The 25,341-nt window shown below is 27.2% G+C and overlaps 1 protein-coding gene across 3 annotated transcripts in view; it reads right to left on the reverse strand.

The window, feature by feature from the left end:
* LOC107453372 (ecdysone-induced protein 74EF) overlaps nucleotides 1–25,341 on the reverse strand; it is a 386,074-nt gene that overhangs the window by 24,741 nt on the left and 335,992 nt on the right. For 2 of the 3 annotated variants that reach the window (XM_071188231.1, XM_016070186.3), the window contains 3 exons: nucleotides 24,255–24,389; nucleotides 12,712–12,819; nucleotides 10,982–11,059 (listed from right to left, as the gene is read on the reverse strand). In XM_071188231.1, the coding sequence (XP_071044332.1) occupies nucleotides 10,982–11,059; nucleotides 12,712–12,819; nucleotides 24,255–24,389 (321 nt within the window). The remainder of the gene's footprint in view (nucleotides 1–10,981; nucleotides 11,060–12,711; nucleotides 12,820–24,254; nucleotides 24,390–25,341) is intronic. The other variant, XM_016070187.3, reaches the window with a different exon arrangement.

Here is a 25,341-nt window from a genome sequence, read left to right on the forward strand (position 1 = left end):
ATTAAGAAATATTTTCCCCTACAGAATTTTCCCTACACAGGTACCTTTTTTACCGGAACCTTTTTTTCCGTACCTTTTTTTTAGAATCCTGTCAACACCCTACCGTTTCCAGTATACAAATAAAACAAGATTTGTGCACCCCACCACCACTAAGAGTGATTTGTCAGATTTGTTTTTTTAACACGCTTTAATATTAGAACTCTTGTTTTCATATTTGATAGATTCTAAAAATGTGTATCAAGAGCGGTCGCTACGGAACACCCTATATTGGTACTAAAAGAATCGAATTATAATTTTTAAATAAAATAACAGGCATTTTGATGAATGGAATCACAGAAAGAAAAAAAAAGCACCACAGAAGCAAACTCGAGAAAAAGCACGGAAAAAACGCACTCGGGAAGGAAAAAAAAAAAAAAAAAACTCATCAACTATAACATAAATTTACGTCCGTTTCGATTCGTTAAGGCCAAACCCAATGTAATTTAATAACTAAGGTTATTATATCACAATACAATAAAAAAAAAGATTGAAATTTAGAACAATTTTATAATTGCTTGGAGTCCTAATAATTTTGTTTAGTATGAAGTGGGAAAGTTCTTTCCTTAAATTTTAAAATAATTCTTCTTCAATAAATAATTTTTTACTTAAAAAAAAATATCGAATTTCATTCGAATAAGTGTTTAAGTACATTATATTCTAGCTTCAAAGCCCGAATTCAAACGGTTGTTAGATTCATATTAATTACTAATAAGGAGTTTTTTTTTCCCCATATTAAAGAGAATCTTTTTCGTTTAAAACTTTTCTTAATTTGCTTTATAAGAAAAAACAAATCAGTAGGTATAAAACATTTTAATTGATTTTAATATATGTAAGGTCTATAGCAGTATAATTATGAAAGAAGCCTAGAATGCATTTTAATGTTTTTTTTTTCAAATTCAGTCTTACAGTTAGAGTTTTAATACTTAAAATATTTTTGAATAGTGTACCATAGCCAAAAAACAACTTTTTTGTGGAACTCTAGTGGTTCAGACCATCGACTGGGAACTACTGAGCTTAACACAAAATAGATTTCCTTCTTCAGCTGTAAATTTGTATTTGAAAAAGATGAATCTTTTCTAACGTGAATTCATTTTTTGGTTGTTGTAACTCTTATTGGGTGGAAGATTAGATTTTACAAATGGAGACTATTCAACGTCTTTAAATGAAACGACAACAGGTCAAAAGATATGCATCCCCATAAAATGTTTTCGTGAGGATATTTTAGTATAAGGAAAGTCAATTCTACGAATGAGAAAATGGAACACACAAAGTACATTCCGAAAAGAAGTTCGTCACCCTCTCATTGAAGGTCATAACTGGTTAACCTTCAAACAAACCAGATGATTGTGTCCCATCAGACGCATTTAAAACAATTATGTATTTTCAATCCTCATTCAACGTAATTAAATATTACTCGAAGGTAAATTAGATATTTTTTAATAATTAATTTATAATCAAAGTTTAATTTGAAGAGTTGAATGAAAGGAAATTTAATACTTAATATATTTTTATGTAATTTTAAAATATAGTATTATTATCAATTAACAATACTCTAACAGGTGTTTAATCTTTTGATAAGTTAAAAATGTAAGCAAAATTAATAAAATAAACTTGTTGAAAGAAAAAGTACTATTTATATAGTATTATTATATCGCAATACAGTACGTGTAATTATTGAGAATTACTTAAGAATCCTAATCCTTTTGTTAAATAGTATGAGATGTTCGTAAACTTTAAATTAATCCTTACACATTTTTTGAAAAATATCGAATTTCATTCGAATAAATATTTGATTACATTGAATTGAATTGCTTGTTAAATTCATATAATTACTAATGAAGTGCTTTTTTCGGTGCTTTTACTTCTGGTGCCCTTTTTTTTTAATCCGCCTACCAAAGACACCCCAGCCCACAAATTAAGAAGAATCTTTTTCGTTTTTAAAACTTAATCTTAATCTGCGTTACTACAAAAACTAAATTAGTAGGTATAAAATCATTGCGAACTTGATTTCTTACTACGCTCTAATTGAATTTAATATTCCTTTGGAAGAAAATTATGAACAAAGTATAGATTGTATTCGATTTTTTTTTTCCCCTTCCAAATTCAGTCTTTCAGAAATAGAGCTATATTACTTAAAAGATCCTATTGCAAAAAACACTTCTACTCCTTCGTAGAGCGTGAATTAATGAGATTAACAAAACGATTTCTTCAACTGTGTCATACTAGAGCTGCATAAAGTGGCGACTTGAAGGTTTTGCTTTAGTAAATGCGAAGAAATAAGGTTTTGATGAAAAAATGTAATAAAAATACATTTTAAAATTATTTTACAAAAAAAACAAAAATAATTAGCATGTTTTTTTATTGTATTCACAACAGTAACTTTTACGTTTACATTTTTAATTATTAATTAATTTATTTATTCTTAAATTTCCCAGTAAGGAATTAAAATATTACAAGCAGATAATTTAAAAAAATCGTTAGCACTTATTTTCAGAAGTCTGTTCACACTTCTTATGTAACTTCCTATTTTTGTGAGTTAGTATAAAATCTCTTTATAATTTTGTTTTAATTGGCTTTAATCTTTGAATTGGGCTCTTTTTAAGTAAGTTTTTGCTTTTGTAAAGGTGTGAAAATAAAGTTTTCATATCAAAATTATGAAACTAAGTAAATGGGTTTTAAAATTAGAATTAAATAAGTCAATAGTTTTTCATTTAAATAAGATAAATTCATTTAACATTATAATCTCAATTTCAATTCTCTAAAAACATTATTGAGATATGGAGAAATACGCAAAAAGTAAAGTTAACATTATAGGATCCAAGCTTTGGCTCCCCCCCCCCCAATTTTAGGAGTCAGAAATCAGAATCCGTTGAAAAAAAGATATGTTTATTCAGAAAAAGTTACGTTTTTGTGTATGATTTCGTAACTTAAAATATCATCTGTATTAAATTATTTCAATAGCCGAAAGAAAAAAAATAATGATTTTTTGGCACTCAACAAAATTTAATTAAATTTTATTTATTTATTTTAAGGGGTAAAAAATCTGACTTTAGACGTCTTTAGATAAATTTTAAAGATATAAAAGAATTTTTTTTTAATTTTTTTTTTAAACCAATGCCTCGTATGTACTACGATTTTCAAAATGGCTACAAATTACTAAGTATGCCAATGGACTAAATGCGAAAAAAAAAAAAAAAATTTTTTTAAATGCTCGTGTTTTGAGACTATCTTGGAACCAAGTTTAAAAAATGCTTTCCAAAACTTGGGTACTAGTGCATTCAAAATTCGTTTGGTGCATCGATATAACTAGCTAATAACTTTGATTAAAGGATTGATTAAAATTTTCAAATCCGATCAATTCCTTTCATGTTGGTCAGTGCGTATTTATGTATCGATATTTATTTACATACTTTACCTCATAACATACATTCCTTGAAGAATATATCTTACAAACATAAAAAATTGCAATTATTAATGGTTTCCGCAAAGAGAATTAGTCTCTCAAAATTAAATATATATTTTCTTTATTATTTCTCATACCCTATTGAATTTTTTCCTCATTCTTTCAAAATTTTGCCTTGGTCACATTTTTTTTCTTATCAACATTATAATTTGAACTAGAATCACAAATTTTATATCTCGATTAGAGAGATGCGAGATAATAACAGAAAGATAAACGTTAAAGAGGAAAAAAAATTGATTTGAAACTACAGCACAAAACTGAACCCGTAATTTAAGGTTCCTTCACAGCACGCAACAAAAAATACTTTAAAAATTAATTTATGTACAGCGCGAAAAAAAAACACCTTAAGTAACTTTTAATTGCATAATAAAATTAATTCTATTTAAAATAACAATGGATATGAATTTAAAAGAATATTCAAAACCGGTTGGAGTGTCATATTAAAGAGTAAACTGTATTTAGAAGTACTTATTTAAAGAACAAATATTATAAAAAGGATAGATCGAACCAAGAAAATTATGTACTGCATACCCTCCAACTTATGAGGATTTTGATAATAATTTTTTCTAGTGGTAGCGAACCAAAGTAGAAATTTTTAAAGCAAATGGATCTCTCATAAAACTTTTATCAAAACTTAAGAATCTAGCCATATGGCCTGCACTTTTAATAAGTAATAGTGGACAAGTTACGCTAAAATTAATTTTTTTTAAATATTAAGACATTAATTTTGCTACCGTCTGAAAAGAAGATTTCTGAAACTACGGAAATTCCATAGCAGTTGGAAGGTATGGTTCTAGGACTCAATCTTAATGGTTCGAAAGAGTGACCTCAAATATGCTAAATAATTAGTGCAGACGATATTTTAAGTTACGAAATCTGATACATGAACTTTCTCTGTCCCCTTTTTCGACGGATTTAAATTCCCAACCCTTAAAACATTGAGGGTAGCCGCTATAAGCGAAATATGGTGACTTTAGTTTGGTCAGGTAAGCAGTCGAAAGTTATTTAATATTACATCAATGTTAAATAATGTGAATATTAATTTTTGCACACAACTTTAAAATTTGTTTATCCAAAGATAATTTCCACACAAAATACAATTTTAATAATATTTTTTTTTAATCATTTTATTGAATAATAGCTGAAAAAATTTTAAACTGTAAAGGTTTACTAATTTTTACATTATTTTAAAGAATGCAAATTTTATGAGGCAAAATACAAAATTTGAATGAAATCGGTCCAGTAGTTACTCTGAGAAATCGAATTTTAAATATATGAGTTTAAAATTGGATTGCTAGAGAAATAATAGTCAGATTTCGTTCAAATCTTGTGTTTTGCCATATGAAATTACATTATTTAAAATGATACAAACACTTGTATACTTTACAATTCAAATTTTTCGACAATTATTAAATAAAATAATAAAAAAAATTTTACTAAAAATTCCTTTTTTTTGCACAGATATTCTTTTAAACATAACCTGTAAAACTCACCAGTTTCTCCAAAAAAAAAAGAAAAATCAAAAATATTTAAGAAAGAAAATATCAAGAGCACGATAAAGAAGTTAAAATTATTAAATATATTTAAGATCTCGTATTGACTCGATTTTATTTTTTTTTTTTTTTAATGCGAAGTATAAAAAATCATCTTAACCGAGTTATGCTTCTTTTATTTGTATACAAAGTCACATGACTATAGCTTGGCCAATCCGAGGTTTTGTTATTCTTGTAAGAGTTGGGAAATAATCTGTTGAAGACACTGGTGATTAAAGACGTTACCCGAGGACACTGTTGCCAGATCGGTGAAAAAGTAGAAGGCTTAAACAGTCAATCAGAAAACATTTGTAGCCTTAAAGGAAAATTTAAAAAGGTACAATGTTTCTTTTTAAATGATACTAATATTAAAAGGGGAAATAAATCATACGGAATTATCTTTTACACAAAAATGTGTGAGCATTACAAACTAAAATATTTTTCAAAAGAAGCTAATAGTGAAACTGTAAAACAAGTTACTTTATAAATCAGGGGTTTCCAACTTACATGATGCCGGGGGCCGCAATTAAAAACACAAATCAAATGGCGAGCCGCAACTTTATCAAAATTTTATGTAGGACTCTTTTATGTTTGAAGGAGCATTAAATATTACTGTCAGATTTTTACCAAGTTGTACAAAACAAAAGTATTGAATTACAAATTAAAATAAGAAGCAGATTTTTAAAATTATTTAATTGCATATTAAAAAATTCGGACTACAATAACTTTAATGTGCACCAATGTATTAAACAGTTATGTGCAACAGATAACTAATTGTTTAGATATAAAACTTTAAAAAGGTTGGTATTAAAACTTACATAGTAGCACACAAAATGGTCAATGAGAAAATTGAGGTTTGTCTGCTGCAACCACCAGAGAATAGATATTTACATCTTAAATTTAAAATTTACAAAAGTGTATGTAAATATTTTCGTCCAAAATGAGTGGTTTCATAAAGTTAAATCGGAGAATTTCTTCGAGAAAATTTCTGATACATACATGCTAAATTATATTCACAAAATACAAAAAAAAATTAAATAAAAAAGAGCAACATACACGATTCTTTTTGTTTTTGAATAAATATTTTCTTGGATGCAAAACCTGAGAAATAAATTTTTTTACACCGTTGTTATGTTAAATTTCACAGAAACGAAGATATTCGGTTTTTATTAACGAGAAAAGTATTTTAAGCCCATACAGATTTTTTACAAAATTTGTCCGCAAAAAAAAAAGACAACTAACATATTTTAGTTCGCGGGCCACAAAAAAAGCCTCACGGGCCGGATGCGGCCCCCGGGCCGCCAATTGGAAACCACTGTAATAAATCGACCACGTGGCACATGAAAACGGCTTCATTTAACTTTATTATGAGGAATTCATGGAAACTATTTAGAAATCTTCAAGAAAATCACTTGGAGACGACTACGGAAGTTATGTGATAAGTTAATTAATTCATCACAGATGACCTTCCGCTATCAGATCCTTCCGCTAATTCTTACTACAGAAAATATTTAATTATAAAAATCAATAGGAAGAGTATAGGTAATGAACAATAGTTCCGTTCTAACGTAAAGTGACACATTCATTATAAATTATATAGACAACTCGAGTAACAATAAAATTATCACAGTATAAGTGTTAGTTTATATTCTTCGATTTAATTCTTCGTGTTCTTAAAGATTAACGTAAAAAAGTGGCGCATTTTTAAGATTAGGAACCATCAGGAAAAAAAGGATAGCCTAAAAAATAGCGAGTAGCGCCAGTTGGAATTATAGTAACGAGAACATTTTAAAGTAGAAATGCTTCGTGTTTATTCAAAGAATGCACGTCGACCCCTCGAACCATTAAGATTGAATACGTAAAAATCTCATCATTCGATCTAGAGCAGTGATTCTCAACCACTGTGCCGCCAAATATTGGAAATGATACAATAAAAATTATAATGCTTTTTTTATTACGAGTAAAGTTTAAATTAAAGAAAAGTGTAAACATATAAAATATTACATATATATATATATATGCACATTTTATAATTTTTCCATGCCTTAACCGTGTGAACATCTTTGACGGCGATTGTCTTGTCTCTGACAATCTTAAAATAAGTTAAAATAAGAANCCAAATATTAGAAATGATACAGTAAAAATTATAATGCTTTTTTAATTACGAGTAAAGTTTAAATTAAAGAAAGTGTTTAAATTGTCTTTGACAATTTTAAAAAATGTTGAAATAAGTATGAAATTTAATGATTATTAAAATTATTAATTAAGAAAGGAAAGCAAGCTAAATATTGACTTTCAAAATTAAATAAAAGCTAATCATTAAAGTAAACTATGAAATTAAAAGTTATAAAACAAATTAACAAAGGATAACTACCAAAAAAAGTAAGCTAACAATTAATAATCAGCTAAAAAACTAGTTGACAAGAAATAACAAGAAATAACAGTTAATAGCTGTAGAAAACAAGCTAACAATTAATAACTAGCAAAAAAAAAAAAATAACTGTTGCAAACTAATAAAAAAATTTGTTGAAAGAAATAATTAATCCCTTAATAAACGTGCTTTTGTAGTACATATTATTTTATTTCACATTCAAAATTATTATCACAAACTACTTAACACAGTGTATTATAGGTATGTAAACAACTTGTAAACTAATTTTTTTTCATTGTGTACCGTCAAGTTTCGAAATTGTTAAAAGTGTGCCGCCCCAAAAAAAGGTTGAGAATCACTGATCTAGAGTGATTTTTTCCCGCACTGTTTAAGGCTAAAATTGAATGATTAAAATTCGAAAGAAATCCCTATCTCAAGATTTAACAGAAATTATGATACATGATAAACAGATATTTTGAACCCAATCCAGAAGACGAACTCCTAGATCAAACATTAGGACAAGTTAGCATTCGTGGAAGACTTTATAAGGAACTAACCCACATTTGCATTACATGTAGAGAAAATTGTTGGTGGAAATTTTAGAAAAGAACTTTACTCAAGAAATTTTTTCTGTCGATCCCAAAACTGTAAAACTATTAGATCAAACTCTAAAACTAATCGATCAAATAATATAAAAATTGCTACAGTAGCAAATTGTTTATAGAACATTTTGCTGTCAATAGTTTTTTTTTTTTTAGTTATTTCAGGTCAAAGTTGGAAACAAAATCTAAAAAGTCAAATTATAATGAATTTTAAATAAAGGGTGGAAAATTAGATTTTTAAAGACAGGAAAATAGAACGAAAAAGATATTATAATAGCTTTTCAAAGAACATTTTTTTTTTACATCTTCATAATAGGATCAAAAAAATTCTTTAAAACCCTTAAATTATATGATAGATACATTTGAAACCCTTAAATTATAAGATGGATTTATATGAAACCGATTAATTTTATGAATTTAAATAAACAAAAAAGTAATTCTAAAAAAATTAAAACAACTTTTTAAAACATTTTGTTGTTTATTTTGTATGAAAGGGATTATAAATTTTTATAATGCTTAAATTATAGGATAGATGCATTTGAAATCCTTAAATTATATCATAAATGTATATGAAAGACATAAATTTTAATAAACGATGGGAAATCCTTACTTTTAAGAAGTTAAAAAAATACAAACAAGAAAGCAGAGCTAAACAGTAATTATAACAGCTTTTCAAAACAATTTTATTTTTATAAAAGGGTTCCAAAATTCTTTTTAATCCTTAAATAATATGATAAATGTATATGAAACCTATAAATTTTAATAGACGACTTAAGAAGCTAATGAAATATAGGGAGAAAAGTAAAGAATGCAGTACTAAAAAGAAATAACAGCTTTTCAAAACATATTACTGTTAATATCTGGTCCAAAAGTACTTTTACACACTTAAATTATATGAAAGCATTAATTTAATGTTAAAGGGTGAAAAAGTACTAAAAATAAATGATAAGAGCTTTTCAAAATGTAAATTGTATGATCTAAAGAAACACCTATTTGAGAGATAAAAGTGCTGAGAGAAACGGGATCATCACAACAGCAAAGAGATGCATGCAGGAAATGCCATACAAAACTGGATTTCAATGCCACCGAGTTACTAGTTCAACGACACAATGACTTTCCTCTAACATTTGAAGGTCAAAGCCGCCGCTTACTTTCGAAGGGTTGCCAACTAAACAAATATGATGCAATCACTTCTTTACACCAATTACAAAACACGCACTCCTCTTCAGTTTTTCAAATTCGCATTCATTTGATTGGGAATGCATTTGTATCAGTACATTAGATGAGTGTGTTTATTTTTAACTAAGGAACTAAAAATAATTTATTTCAATCTGGAATAAATTTCACTTCTGATTTTATTGAGTCTGTAAAGTGCCAAAAAAAAATTCTACTACTACTCAAAAGAAAAAAAATACGAACCAATTAAATTCTTATAGGATAAGGAATGAATTTTATTTGCAAGTGCATTTTTCATGCTTAAAAATTACTTTTTGTTAAAACTTAAATGCGTCAAAAACGTTACATTAATTTACATCATTTTACATATATTAAAAATGTTCTTTTTACGGAAAAAAAAATAAATTATATAAATATTTCACCATTTTAAAATCTTTCGTTTAACATATTTTTACCGTTCGTATATTTTATCAATTTGAGGAAGTTAGGAGAAACACATTATGGTTTTTAACTGTAGACCGTCTTTCCAAGACAATTTTAAAAATGGTAATCATAATAATAATAAAAGCAGTGGAAAAAATGGAAAATTTTTTGAAATCGAAATACAAAATTAAACTACATATTTTTGGTGTAATATTCTCTGCAAAATACAATATATATTAAAAAAGTTTAATATATTACAGAAATTTTGTATACAAAAAATTTATTTATAATATGACAATTCATGATAAATATTTATAAAAATGAGTCTCAATACAATTAAAAACATGCAATAGTTGAATATCATATTATAAACCTAATTATTGAAATCTTTAGAGTTACTTAAGAACCCTAAGTATATATTCCCTTCTGTAAACTTCAAATCAATCCTTGTGCATTAATTAAAAAAATCCATAAATCACTTTAATAACAAAATCAATCAAACACAGTTAATCAATAACATATCCTAATCCAAACTAACAATAGAATAAATCAGTTGTAAAATTGATTTAATTTTTAAAATTTCGAACTCAATTGAACTTTTTTTTCCACGACATCAATACAAAAGAACTTTGTCAATATCTAAAATTATTAATATCTTTTTATTTGATACTATCGTCAGAACGATGGATAATAAAATATATTATAAACATATAACGATCATTATTTGATATATCTATACTTATGAACACAGCATTATTAAATATCATTTTATATATTGAGAAACCCTGCATTATTAAAATATATATATATAAGAATCATTCTTTAATACTATCTACATTTCAGGAACAAGGCATTATTAAGTACCTTATAATATTTTTTTTACATACAGCGATTTGTTTTCAATACTATCTACACTTCAGAACATGACATAATGAAATATAATATATTTTTTAAATAAAGCGATTATTCTTTAATACTGCGTACGCTTTAAAAAACGGTATTATTGATACATTTTTTGTATTTTTTTAATACTATTTACAGTTAATTATTGACATCATGTTGTATTTTTACATATAACCATCATTTTACTCTATTATCTATTTTTCAGAATACGGAATTATTAAATATCACAATTGATTTTTCTTTTATTTATTTATTATTTAAGGATCATTCTTTGATACTATTTACATTAGAGAACACGGAAATCGCAATAGATAAAACTGTAAATGATAATTTTTTTAAGTAAATAGTTGTATCCAAACGATTAGAAAAATGAACTGCAAGATCAGTCAATGTCGTCGAACCGGAGAATGATATATTTATACCCTATTCTTAAGGAACAAAGGAATAATAAAAAAATAAGCAATAAACTCACTTTGTTGGTTATTGCACTGACCATAGGACGTGACGTAAGACAATGGACTAGGAGATTCGGTTGTCCTTGAAGGTGCAACTGAAAGAATAAAACCCCACTATGAATTCAATAATTTACATTTACAGATTTTCTCAAAATATGCTATACTAATAACAACTATCTCATACGAACCTAATTTATTCTGACTTAGTTTTAGATTATAGTCTATCCATAAAAAATAATATTAATTTTTTGGCAATTACAAGAACAAAATGATCGACTAAAATAGAGACATGCACAACTTGCGGCACGAGGGCTAACTGCGACCGCTAAGTGTAGCATCCCACCTTTCAAGCTAACATTAAATGAAAAATGATACGTAACAAGAAATTAAAGAGACATTTTGACTTTTTTCTTTTTAATAAAATATTTTTCAGCCCAACTTGTTCAAAACGAACAAGGATTCATTAAAGATGTAATAAGTTATTTATATAAAATAATGATAATTCATATGGATTTTGCCATGGAGAAAATTGAAAACCAATAAAATAAATTCCTAAAAAACAAATTTTAACATCATCTATAAGAATATAAAATAGCAGAACAGAATAGAATTCTAAATATTTTTATATATTTTTATATATATATATTTTTTAATGTTATAGTATAGTAATTATAGTATCCTATAACAGCATTATTATATATTGAGTATTAATTAACAGAGAGAATTAACAAATGAGAAATATTTTTGGTAAGTGATTCATCAAAATTCTCGAATTTCAATGATGTATTTTTGAAGGAACAATTTTGAAGCGAGTATCTTATATTTTTTGAACAATAACAAGGTTCATACTCAAATGGAAGGGGAAAAAAAAGAATTAACAGCATTTTCAAAGAACTTTCTTTAGTGATGTATTTTGGAAGGAACCTCTAGAATTTTTAATCAAGCATCTCATATATTTTGAACAATAACAAGGTTCATACATAAATGGAAAGAAAACAAAATTGAATTTTTTAAAGAAAATTCAGGAATTTTTAGTCTTGAAACTATTAACATTCTTGCAACAGCAAACAATAATTTTTCCCTATGATGCTGCACATTTTAATTATCTTTCCATATTAAACTAAAAACAAGAAATGAAAAACAAACACTTTTTTAGTGATTTATTTTGAAAGTAAGTGTTTCAATTTTGGCGAGACTAACATATTTTTTGACAGAGTTGTATTTGTAAGAGATCAAAACTGATTTTGAACAGGACACTGGATAAAAGTTGTTTAATAAACCAAACATGGTTTGAAGTGGAAAAAGAGAATTATTAAAAATTTGCTTACTTATAATTTTCCAAATTATTTAATAACTGAAACTCTTAATAACTGAAGAGTGTAAGTTAAAAGTTTGTTAATAAAATATGATTAAGCAATAGGAATAGAATATTAAAAATGAACCATGCAATTGCAAAATATAAACCAGTCGCAGTCAAAAAATATTACTTCATTAGATAAATTGATATTACATTTAATGAATTGTGCCACCAGTTTTTCATCACCAAAAACGATTATAATTCACCATAAATTATTGTTATATCTTGTTGTTATGATTGTTACGTTATGATATTTTTAATTAATTAAGACCAAGAGAGAAGAACGGAGTAGCGATAAATGAGTTCTTGATAGAAACCACTTTTAATGCAAAATTCACCATTTCTACTCAACAAAAATACCGATTTCAAAAAATATGTTTTTGTTATTACCTGAAGGTGCTCCTAGTAATCGAGGTTTTGTTTCTTCATTACTTAGATGGCTGCTACTACTGTCAACATCAGACACACCACTATCTGCTGGACTGGGTGGTAATGAACCTAAAATAATTTTTTGTTAGTAAATAGAGAAAGGGTACTTAACCGAACTTTAAAAAAAAATCAAATTTGTTTGTGTTGTCAACCATTGGCCTTTAGCGATTTAAGTGAGAAAGGTGCGCTTTACGTAAGAGGCTGATTAACTTAGAACCCCACTCATTTGTCAGGTCACTTCTACAATTTAAGAGTAGATCTGAAGAAGAATTAAATTTTTCCAGATCCCTGTGCCCATTTTACTGTTCAGCGACCGACCATAGGACTTTCCACAGAATTTACGAACACGTATATCGCGTGTACTCTGCGGGTCTTAGCGGAGTCAAAAGACTGAGCCCCTGCGGACCGATGTCTCAAAGCCACTAGGCTACCAAGATCCATCTCAAATTTAAGCTATTCAATTCACTTTAGTAAACTTCGTTCGATTTTACTAATTTTTTGTATCCTTGTGTATATCGTGTCAGTAAGTAGAAAAAAAGAGCACCGGAAAAAGCACCTCATTAATTATTGTATATACGTACCGACCGATTCGATTCAAATCGTTGAAGCTAAATTTAATGTAATTAATTATTCGAACGTAATTTGATTCTTCTTAAAAAATATTAATTTATAATGATTAAGTTAAAGTTTAAAGAAAGAAACTTTTCCCACTTAATTCCATTTAACAAATTGATTAAGACGCTTCAACAGTTCTAAAATTTTTCTAAATTTTACTAATTACACTTATTGTACTGTCTTTTAATAATATATAAACAACACTTTTTTAATTAAATACTTTTTTTTAAAAAAATTGTATTAAATTGGAATATTTAATTATTTTCGTTTATATTTTCTACCCTTTAAAAGATTGACCCCGAGAGACTATTTACAACTATTTTACGTTTATATAATTGTATTTACAATTAAAAATGTATTACATATTAAAAATTCCGTTGAGTCAACTTCAAATTGAACTTTGTACCTTTATTAAAAAATTACTAATTATGATCCAATAATTATTTAATTGCATTTAATTCGGGTTACGAGAGAAATTGAATCGGATGTTACATTTATATAATAGTAAATGAGGTGTTTTTCCGTTTCAACATGACATTGACACAAAGCGGAAAAAAAGAAAAAAACTGCGTTACCAAATTAAATTTAATTTAAAGATCTGTTAAACATGAAAAAAAAAGTTATTTTTTCTCCCGCTTATTTTTTTTTTTGTCGAAAATGGTAGAAAGGTGTAATAACTAGAAAAGTTTCTTTTTAAGATCTTGGATTCAATTAAGATCTATAATTCAATTTTCTGTTATAGCAATAATATTGCAATGTCAAATCCAAATCCACGTTCTTCGTTACATTAAGAATATTGTAAAACAAAGCGAATTTCTGAATAAATAGAACAATTAAACGTCGCCAGTTTATGAACATCACTCTCCCCCCCCCTCTTAAATTTCATACATGAGGGGGGGGGGCAACGTTAAACTGAAACTCCCTAATTATTTAGGACAGTTTCCATCGAAGCCTACTATAAGTCCTAACTGAATAAAAGGATTTTTTTTTTTTTTAAATCTGTATTCCAAGCAAAGGTAGACAACACCAAAGAGATTATTAATAAAATAATTAAAAATATAATTAAATGGGAACGATTTAAAACCAAAACTGTATTAAAACATTTTTATCATATTAAGAAATGTAAGAATGCATCTGCAATCCAAATTCATTAGTAAATTTATTTTATTCAGTATTTAATTCGACTAATAAAAAATTATATTACAAGATGTTTTAAATAGTTTTAGAATGTTTTATACCAAGTTGGTTCAGCTTGTTTTTACAATTTAATTTTTATAGAAGTACTGATGCTATTACACTTAACAAACTATTTTTATCTAGAACAGCGACTTCAATTGATAAAATAATTTATTTAATGTTAGAGTAACTTTTAGTTAACCAGTGAGCTAGCACACATAAATTTGTCTACATATTTAAAATGATCTAGAATATATTATATTCTACTACGAAATATGAATAGTTTCACATATCCAGATATATCCAAGTTTTCTATCTCAATTGCGCAACTCATTTAAAATTATTGTACGAAAAATCGATTTAATTAAATTAAAGATTAAAATTTTGGAAAAATTCAGATATTTTTCAAAGAAAACCTTTAAAATATCCCATACCAGAGGGGTAGAATACATATTTATAAACTTATTTGTTAATTTATTTATTACTTTAATTAAAATTCTGTCGGACAAAATAATAAAAATAATTCTGATTCCGAAATTTTCATGCAATTATAATATTTGAAACATTTTTCCAATTTAACTGGTCTGAAATAAAAAATTTATGATATCATTGTATTAGGCAGATTATTTTCTAAATCGAGCAGTGATTTCAAGTACAAGTTATGCGTATGAGAAAAGAAAAACGTTTAAAAATACTTAATGAATGGAAAAAGACATAAAACCCAGCAACTGTTTGTTTTGAACAACCTTTTACCAAGTGACATCACACGACGTCACGACTAGCTATGTTGACGTCATATGAAATGAGTAATGAAATAACTTTCTTGCTTCATAATTTCATATTAGCATTAATTTTCTCAGTTCATCATCGGGTTATAAAACGTTTGTTATGCAGTTCTTTTCCCAGTATTATATTTTTTTAATTAATTTGAAAACAATTATTCTACACACATATTCTAGTTAAAACGAGGAAAAACATTTGTGCACAATAATACTATTCAAATTTTAATAATAGATATTGATTTTCAAATTGATAGTCTCAAGTTCATGGAACTTTTAGATTTTATTTTACAATTTATTCCCTTTTTTCTAATAAGTTACGTAAAAATATTATTTAATTAAAAATGCTAAATAAATGGAAATAGTTTTTTTTTAATATATTTCTTTCAGTCAGAATTTTATAAAAAAGAGTGCATTATTAAATTTACATTTGGAATACAAAATACCATTAAAAAAAAAGATTTTAATTTTTATCTAAGTTATTTAAATCGAAATGTATGGGAAGAAAATTTTTATTTCTTTACATGATTTCGAATCTTCATTTATATATAATTAATTTTAAATATTTCCTAATACAGTAAAAAAAATCTCCATGTAAATAGAAATTAATTTTTTTTTTAATTACAAAATCTTGCCTTTTCACTAATCTTCATTATTTCATATTATATAACAGTTTAAAAACATGTCATAAACTAAAAAATACCAAAGTAATTTAATTTCGAGTTATTATTTTAATTTCGCTTAAAATAGTTTCGAAACCTGCTTATTACGAACTTAAAGATGAATGCTAAAGTAAACAATTTAATATGAATCTTAACTATTTTAATTTTATTATTATGTTGCTTAAAATAATTTAAAACGTGAGTGTGAAAGACAAAAATTAATTATGCAAAAGTAAACAATGGGATTTCAATTCTCAATTTCATAATGCATTATATTGCTTAAAAAAAATTTAAAAACATGAAAAGCAAAATGCTCGCTAATATCATCTCATGCGATGCAAAACAAATATCTTATTAATGCAAAAATAAACAATTTATTTTCCCATAGAAGCTAAATCTCAGTTATAGCAATAAAATAGCGGACCAGGTATTCAGGAACCAATGAGAACTTGCAAGAGGGGTTTTGGGGGTCTAAAAGAGGTTGATAGCCTTTCAAGGGTAAAAAGGAGAGAAGGTCACCCAACTTCCCCCTTCAATCCACAAAGAATGTCACCATCAATGAGAAGGATTCAGTTAACCAATATATGACTGTTAAATATTTCAATTCAGAAGTTTTGTTTTTGAGAACGTGAAGTTCTGTTTTTGAAATTTTGAGAAGTTATTTTGGTTAAATACTAAGATCCTATTTCCACGAAATATATATTTTTACAAAAACCGCATTTCTATTAAACCGTATGAACATCTAAATCAAAAATAGACTATCAAAATTAAATTTCACAACGAGTTTTGTAAAAAGATCGTTTTCGAAGTTACGAACTGTATGAAAGGTCCGTTTAAGTTGTTTAAAATTTTGTGAAGGGTATTTTTTTTTAGGCTAAGAGTTTTGTGAAATAAACGTATTTTATTCTAGTCTATGTTTCTCCAAATTCGTAACAAAAAAATTGCAGGTTAAGAATTTATATTTCGAATAGAAATCATAAACAGTTTATGAATTTAGACACTTTCACACTTCTATTAGTTATCGAAATCAATAATCAGTTTTAGATTTTTAAAAATTTTAGAAATCGTAGATTCAGAATGTAGACATTTTTAAGATGGTTATAGAATTTATAAAGAGTTAAAAATGCAGAAATTTTCAGATTTTAATAGTTTTAGAAATAATAGAATTTGGACATTTTTATAATTTTCTGAATTTTAAAAGTTTAAAACTGCTGCGAGGGTTCATTGCTTGGGGCACAGAACTATGATTGCGAAAAACTGGGTTTCGATTCCCAAGAAAGGTTTAAAACCACTTCATATCGATGGATAACAGCTTGCCTAGGAAATAAAGAATGTAGTTACGAAATTGTTGGGCTTTAACTTCCATGATCCCCTCTGCTCTGCGGTGGACGGACTGGAAAAATGCACCTCGTTAGTAATTGAATGTATTTAACAACCGAATCAATTCGAACCATTGAGCAAGAATTTAATGCAATTAAATATTCCTTCAAACGAAAATATAAATATATTTTAAAAAAATAATTAATAAATAAAGATTAATTTAAACTGTTCTAAACTTCAATAATTACACTTATTGTGATATAATTAATATACAAATAATACTTTTTCAACTAGTGATTTTTTTATCAATCGAATTAAATTGAAATACTTTTATCATTTTCGTTAAACTTAACTAATAAAGTTTAATCCCTCCTAAGAAACTTCAGTTAATTGATATATTACTAAAAACAATAATTTGTATTTATTTATATAATTGCAATGACAATTAAGAATATATAAAGTATCAAAAGTTCCCTTCAGTTAATTTCAAATTAAACTTTGCAATTCCTTTCTTTTTTTAAATATTCAATTAAGTTCCAATAAATATTCGGTTTAGAGTGAAACAAATAACTATAATGAATATCATTAAATAAACGGTACTTTTGTGTTAAGTTCTGGCTTTATTTTAACATGAAAATGAAACCAATGAAGGAAAACAACAAAGAAACGTTTTCAAAAATAATGGTGCTATATTATATATATATATAATATAAGAAGAGAGTGAAATGATAACACATAGCCAATCACAGAAGATTTGCGGTTAGTAACGCACAAAACAGTCAATCAAAATTGAGAACGCATGAGTGTGAAAAAGTAATTAATAATGCTGTCTGCTGAAATTCTTATTTTGTTTTGAGTATGTCTAATGATGGTGTACCAGTTTTACATTGTTGTCCATGCATTTTTATTGGGCGGAAAATCAAGCGATAGAATCCAGCATTCAATTCCATTTTGTTTTGGTTGTCACCAGCATAAAACTAATATAAGTCGTAAAGATATTGTTTTTCGATAAAGATCTTTGTATCCCTAGTTAAAAGTTATTTTCTTGTACAGCTATTATTACGTTTTTAACTCAATTTTTCGAGTTTAAGTTGTATTTTTTATTATTATTATAATGTAATTCTGCGCCACAGTTTCAAATAAAGTTAGTTAGAAAGGTCGTCAAATCTTATTAACTGTCAAATCAAATAACGTTAATATACTGTTATAAGTTACAGTTAAAGAAATCTGTTAAATGATTTATAACTTAATGATCAGCTTCATTCGCAATGAGATGCAAGCAAAAGTAATATTTAATATATCCGCCCATTTGGTAATCAAAAATTTTAAATTACGGTTGTCAACTCATCAAATTTGTTTGAACAATATATTGCTATAACAATTGTTTTTTTTAAAAAATGATTACTTTGAAAAATTACTTCTGCTTACCAATAGATCTAAATATTTTTAATACTAATAGATATTTGGACGTGAGAAATAGGGGCGTGAGCAAACAGAATTTCCTTTACTACATATATGTTAAGTGGATAATTTTTACTTTAGTGGGAAAATTGTGTTCTGCCAAGAAACGACAATAATTGCGAAGCAATTATCAGGGTTGGTGAGCGGTGGCGAACAGGGGGAATATATTATATATATACAAATGAAGCGTCACATGAAAGTAGATAGACAAGAAAAAGGGCTAGACTAGCACAACTGAAAATGAAAAAGCATCTTATGGATCTGGTATTGAGGCATTATAGTTAGTTGCAAAATCTTCTGAATTTATATAGATTATTGATCAAAAAACTCGAATAACTCGAATAAACTCGAATAAAATACTCGAAACTATAGTTTCTCTAATTTGTTGCATCTCTAACTGGTACAATTTTCAACCGATTTACATTATATTGTCACGATGTTCACATCAAATATAGTTTGTTTTTTTTTGCACTTAGGATTTTTATAATTTTTTTTAATTTTAATGACTGGTTATGAGTAATCTACAAAAATGTAACTTATATCTTCTTTTTTTAATATGTTTTCTTTTCTTTAACATAGTCTTTTAGTGCAACAAAAAAAAATTTAAAAAATCATACGTGCAGCGAAAACTACTTTCATGTAATTTAAAAAAATTAAAACGGAATCAAATTTAGATGATTTCTTTTTCAACTTATGAGTACAGAAAAATAAGTTATGAACGTTACAATATATAAAGCTAAGTTCGTGAATTTTTGTATTTTTAACATTATAAAATGAAGATTAAAATAGGTACAAAAAGATTTTAAAAATTTTAAAAAAATGTATTCAGTTTATAAAAATTGTTAAAAAAATCCTTATTTACAGACTTCTGTGTTGTTCCCCCTTAAAAGGTGAATAATAAAAATTAATTCCAGAAAAAATTGATAACAACTTGTACGAAAAAGTTAATGAAGAAAGATTTTTTTTTTTTAATATTTTTCTTCATTAAAAAAAAAATTTTTTTTCCATTTTAAGAATTTATTAAACTATTCCTTTGCAATCAAAGTTTTCTTTTGAATAAAAATTGTTCCATTTTAAATAAAAGATAAAATCTCGAAAGTCTAATTCTTGGTAATATCTAGAAAAGAAAAAAAAAACACCCGGGTTGGGTTAGTGTTTTAAACCCTGTTTATGAGTACCATGTTAACTATATATATATATTTAAATAGTATGCCGAATCAACTCTTCAAATTTAGTAAGGACAACACGAAATGGATGATTAAAACATTGCATATAAATACTATTTATAATATTAAAGTTCTATAATTTAATCCTCAACACTTAGAGAGCATTATGAATGGAATAGTTTATGTAAATAAATCGTCGAATATTTGCCTTTTCTCTTAATCCGACAAAATTGTGAAGAGCAGAATTTTAATGACTTACTTTAGAATATTTTAAAGAACATTTAACAGCTTTAATCATTTAAATTCTTGCTTTTATTGACAAACATTAATCAACGTCTACATTAAATCAATATACATTTGTCAATTCTTTCCCTAAAGAGCAAATAGTTAATTTTAATGGAGGAAAAAGACTAGAAATTAACATTGAGTGGCTTTAAGCAGTCGAATTCATAATTTTATCAACAACAAAAAATTCTTTTATGCTAATTCATAATCTTGAATAGTCAGTCAAAAAAGCACGGACTATTTGTCTAAAATGTAAAAGAATCTGAGCCTCACGCGGATAATACTTTCTATTAAAATAAGAATTGTTCTGTCCTTGAAGTAGGCTTCTAGCCCCTCACACCACTACAGATGGCTCAACCAATCAGAGGTAGTGCGTGTTATGCGCTAGAGCGGGCATTCCCCTCGCTGCAATAGCCTTGAAAACTTTTCGTCCTGGGATTCCAGAAAGAAGCCGTTTCTGCAATCGTTTGGCGATCAAATACAGATACGCCTTTGAATTCCGTTTCCGTAATTTTCATTCGTAACAAGGGTTGTTAGATTGCGCAAAAACCACATCAACCACCTTTTTATCGATTCTCTTTCTACAATAGTTTGTCTACATATAATAGATAATTTTGATTATTGCAGGCTGCATAGTAGATCCTTTAAAAAAAAGATTATGGTCGTACAGTAGATAAATAAAAATGAGATTTTTGAGAACTTTCGTAATCTATCTAAAATAAATTTTTTCCCCTTAATTACCAAGAGTTGTAAAATTTAGCTACGATAATTTTTTCTACTCCTTAAACAAGTCAATAAATAAAAGAAAAAAACGATATAATAGAAACAAGGAATTAAAAAAAAAAAAGCAAAGAAATGTATCTTTTACATCCCTTTATTCTTCATTCTTAATCTTAGTAGATAGCAAAAGAACAAACCATCAAAACTGACATGCTTTAGTAAAAAGTTGCGATTCAAAAACTAGATGATAAAAAGGCTAGTTCTAATTTCACCAAGAACACAGATTTCAAGTAATCAATTTAATTTCATTATAAAATTTCAGCGTTGTAGAATTTTTAATTAAGTACCTTTATCTAAATATGAATTATTTTTATTTAATAGTAAATTTATGCATAGTTTTACCTTTATGGAATAAACCAATAAATACATCTTAAAATTGCTCTTATTTGAATTTCGTAAACGCTGCGTTAATATACTGCTGATTATTAAATTAAGAAAATACGCACTTATCAGTATGTAAAGAGACTTTTTGAAAACCCAAATAAAATAAATGGAGCAATATAATGAAAGAACAATTTTTAACAAATTATTTTATATTAAAAACGGATCCTTTTAAAAAGAAAGTCTCTTCACGAATTTTATAGTTTGGAAAACGGTATCGATCACTTAATTCATTCTGCCCCTTACCCTAAAACACATAACTTCTTTCTCACCCTTTTTTTTTCCTTCTCAGAAACAGGAATCTATCTGACAGAAAGAACCCGATTTCTAAGTTAAATTTAGATGCAGAAAATTATTAATAGCTTTTAGAGAGTTTCTTACGAGTTTTAAATATGCAAAATTAAGATCTAGATTAGATTTAAGTCTTTTATGGTGCATTCTCGAAATTATAGATAGAATTATAATAAATTTCATAAAAGCCTTTCCCATTAAATCATAAAAGCCTGAAAGTATTACGCATCATTAGAATAAGAGTAGATTTGCACTTTGGTTTGTTCAGAGTATTTTTTATTTATTTAATGGTCCAAAGCAATTATGTGAATGAGGCGGAGATATCGATGAATTAATATGTAATCAGGCACAAAAACGATATTATTCTTTTTTTGATCGGTTTCTTATCTTCAAAATATTCGATCTGGAAAATAAGACCCCGATAGCTTAATAAAAGAAAAGGTAAAAAATGTGGTTCTCTTCACAACTCGTTTTCTCAAAATAACTTAGGAAATTTATATAACAATGCAATTAAAAATTGTAACGCTTCTAGAAGAACGCTATATTAGAAGATTATTTATTTTAATAACTAGGAATGTGCTTATTTCTATGCATATATTTCTAACAAAATGTTTGAAATCTTTACTAAGACAGTGTAAATAAATGTTTGTGTAATACTTCATATGACGAAAGAAAATGGCGAAATTCCCATTGCAGTCAATACGTGAACTTGGTTTTTTTCACTTTAATTTCTGAAGTAACAAAACGTTTATCGTGAAAGATATTGATAGATTGAAACTGGGCCGGGATAGCCTGGTCGGTAGGGCGCTGGGCCAAGTACAAGAGGTCGTGGGTTCGATCCTCGCCGGCCGAAGACTCCCCGTGTAGTAAATGGTGACTGATGCACGTTAAATCTGTCGAGTCTCAAAGTCCTCCATGTTCCCATAACAAATCAATACCTCTGGGGGTACTGATCCAGGAGTTTCCTTGTCTTCTGGATTAGTTCAAAATTACAAGGCTACGGAGTTGAACATTAGTAGTCGTAAACCCATTAATTTGGGTCGGCTGTTCAACGACGGTTATAAAATAAAATAAAAAGATAGATTGAAACTGAGTCGCGGTGGCTCAGAGGATAGAGCACTCGCCTCTCAATGAGGCGATCAAGTTCGAAACCCAGCGTAGGTCGGTTGATACGAATTCTGCTCCTGGTTCGCACTGATCACAATAATGACAAAATTATTCTCAGTGGTGGGCGGATCATAGGCTAAAAATCCCTTGATGTCGGGCTAACCGTGGAAGGTTTAAGTGGTTTTCTTCGCCATGTAAAGCGAATACGTGTTAGTTCCATCAAACAGAAAGCTTTTTTTTTTATCTTAATGCTTGATCCCGGAATTACTTCATCTTCAGGATTGGGTTCAAAATAACAAGGCTACTTTTACGAACTCAGACTCAGAACTGGGTCGTCTATTCAACGACGGTTATGAAATATAAAATATTAAAAATAGTGAAACAAATGCATTATTTAATTTGAAATTGCATTATTTAATTTGAATATTGAAAAAAAATGCACTATTTAATTATCTTTCAAAAGGAAACAAAGCAGGGAATTCGAGAGTGTTTTAAAAAATTGGGGGGGGGGGAACTTCATTGTTGAAAAGGTTTCTCAAAATAAAGCGAAAAAGTATCGAAACAAATGTAGTCGAATTTCAAAACTCATGCATTCATTATTGTGACATTCTCATAATTGAAAGAGTTTATACTCATTTTTGAGCAAAATGAAATCTCAGAAATGACCCACCAGAACAAAAAGACATATCATCATCAAATGAGACAAAAATTCAAATTTTATGAGTTTATAACTATCAAATATTTGCAAAGAAAAGCTAATTATATAAAGTGCACTTATCTTCATTCCGAACTTATTTCACAGAACGTCTTCAATCGGTGTTAACCTACCTTGTCGTCAGGTTTATTTATAAATGAAGAACGGATTCTCAGCGGTGTTTTTATTTTGTTACAACACTCAATAATGAGTAATGGGGGTTTCAAATGGTTCATAGATTTCAAATTCGACTGTTGGTTTCGAAGCTATTTTGACAGAGTACTTTCACAAACCTTAAATTTTCACGTAAAGGGAAAAAAAATTTTTTTATTGACATAGTACATTCTGATAACAAATACAAACTAAAAACAAACCTATCTGACATTTGTATATCTTTTATCTTTAAATTTCCCTTTTAAAACAAAGTTCGCTGTTTTTTGCAAGTTCATTGATAGTCAGTATACACGTTTGATAGTGGCAAACCTTTTAAAGAAATATATTTGTTTTTAATTATAGCTTTTTAATTTTATTTTTTAAATCTTCGGCGATAAAATATTTCGAGAAAGATCCGTTTCAACGAGAAAAAAAAAATTCTTTTTTGAGAAAGGTTGGTTAAAAAATGTTAGGAATGAACGGATTTCCGTAAAATGACTCCTTCATTTTAATGCAATCCAAATATTGAAGGGTTCGTTATAAAAATGTTAGGAATTAAAGGATTCCGGTAAAATGACTCCTTCATTTTAACGCAATAAAAAATACTGAGTGATTTATAAATAAGACTAATTACCTGGAGGGGCGTAAATAGAGTAGGTAGGCTGAAGAATATTGTGTAGCAATGTTTTAGCTTCACCCTGTAGTAGGGCTTCAGCCATTAATTCTTCTTCTCTGGGATCTCCTCTTGTACTGTCACATGTATTATCTACTGCAACAAAATAATTTAATTAGAGAGAATTCATTTACAGATTAAACAATTAATTTCACAGCTATCAAGAAAAAAATGTACTCATTCCAAATCGAAATTAAACAAAACTTATTCTAAATCAGAATTTGTCAAAATACAATCAATTGCAAACAATCATAATTAACAATAATAATTTTAAATTATGATTACAAAGAATCATAATTTACTACTACATTTGTAATCGTAATGACGGTGAATATTGAACTACATAACAAGTAATCTTGATTATTAGGTATTTAATATCTGTAATCAATTACTCGTAAACGTAAAGGCAGAGAATAATAATTATAATTTTATTATAAGCAAACATAATTTATTATTACATTTGTGATCGAAGTTAGAAATATTAAGCTGCGATAACAAGCAAATCCAAAACGAAGTAATTTATCATTGCAATCAATGGCTAGATCACGTTAGATTGCAAACAATCATTATTAATTTTAATTGTGATCATCAGCGACAATTATTTCCTTAATAAATTTATAATTATAAAACTAATACTAAATTATGAAATCGAGTAGTTTTTACTATAAAGTGATTCATTCTTAAAATCAATTACATTACTGTTTCACTTTAGATAAAGGGTTAAATAGTAGGAGGTTTACTCGATTTTTCTTCATTTCTGAAGGTTTTTGTTTTGCTTTAAAAAAATTTAAAAGAACCTAATGTTTAGCTATGATAAAAAAAATTTTTTTTAGTTATTTATTACTCTGATCTACATAAGAGTTTATCGTAGGTAGTTCTCTTGATTTTTACATGTTTATGATTTTTGTTGTTTAGTATAAACAATTTTTTTTAATATAACTCCCAAGACAGAGACATATAAAACAGTTTATTATAATTTATAATGTGACTGCGATTACGATTACAAAGCTATTTATTATTTGTAATCAATTACATTATCCTGATTTGC

This window comes from Parasteatoda tepidariorum, chromosome X2 (assembly GCF_043381705.1).
Source record: "Parasteatoda tepidariorum isolate YZ-2023 chromosome X2, CAS_Ptep_4.0, whole genome shotgun sequence".
Taxonomy (NCBI): domain Eukaryota; kingdom Metazoa; phylum Arthropoda; class Arachnida; order Araneae; family Theridiidae; genus Parasteatoda; species Parasteatoda tepidariorum.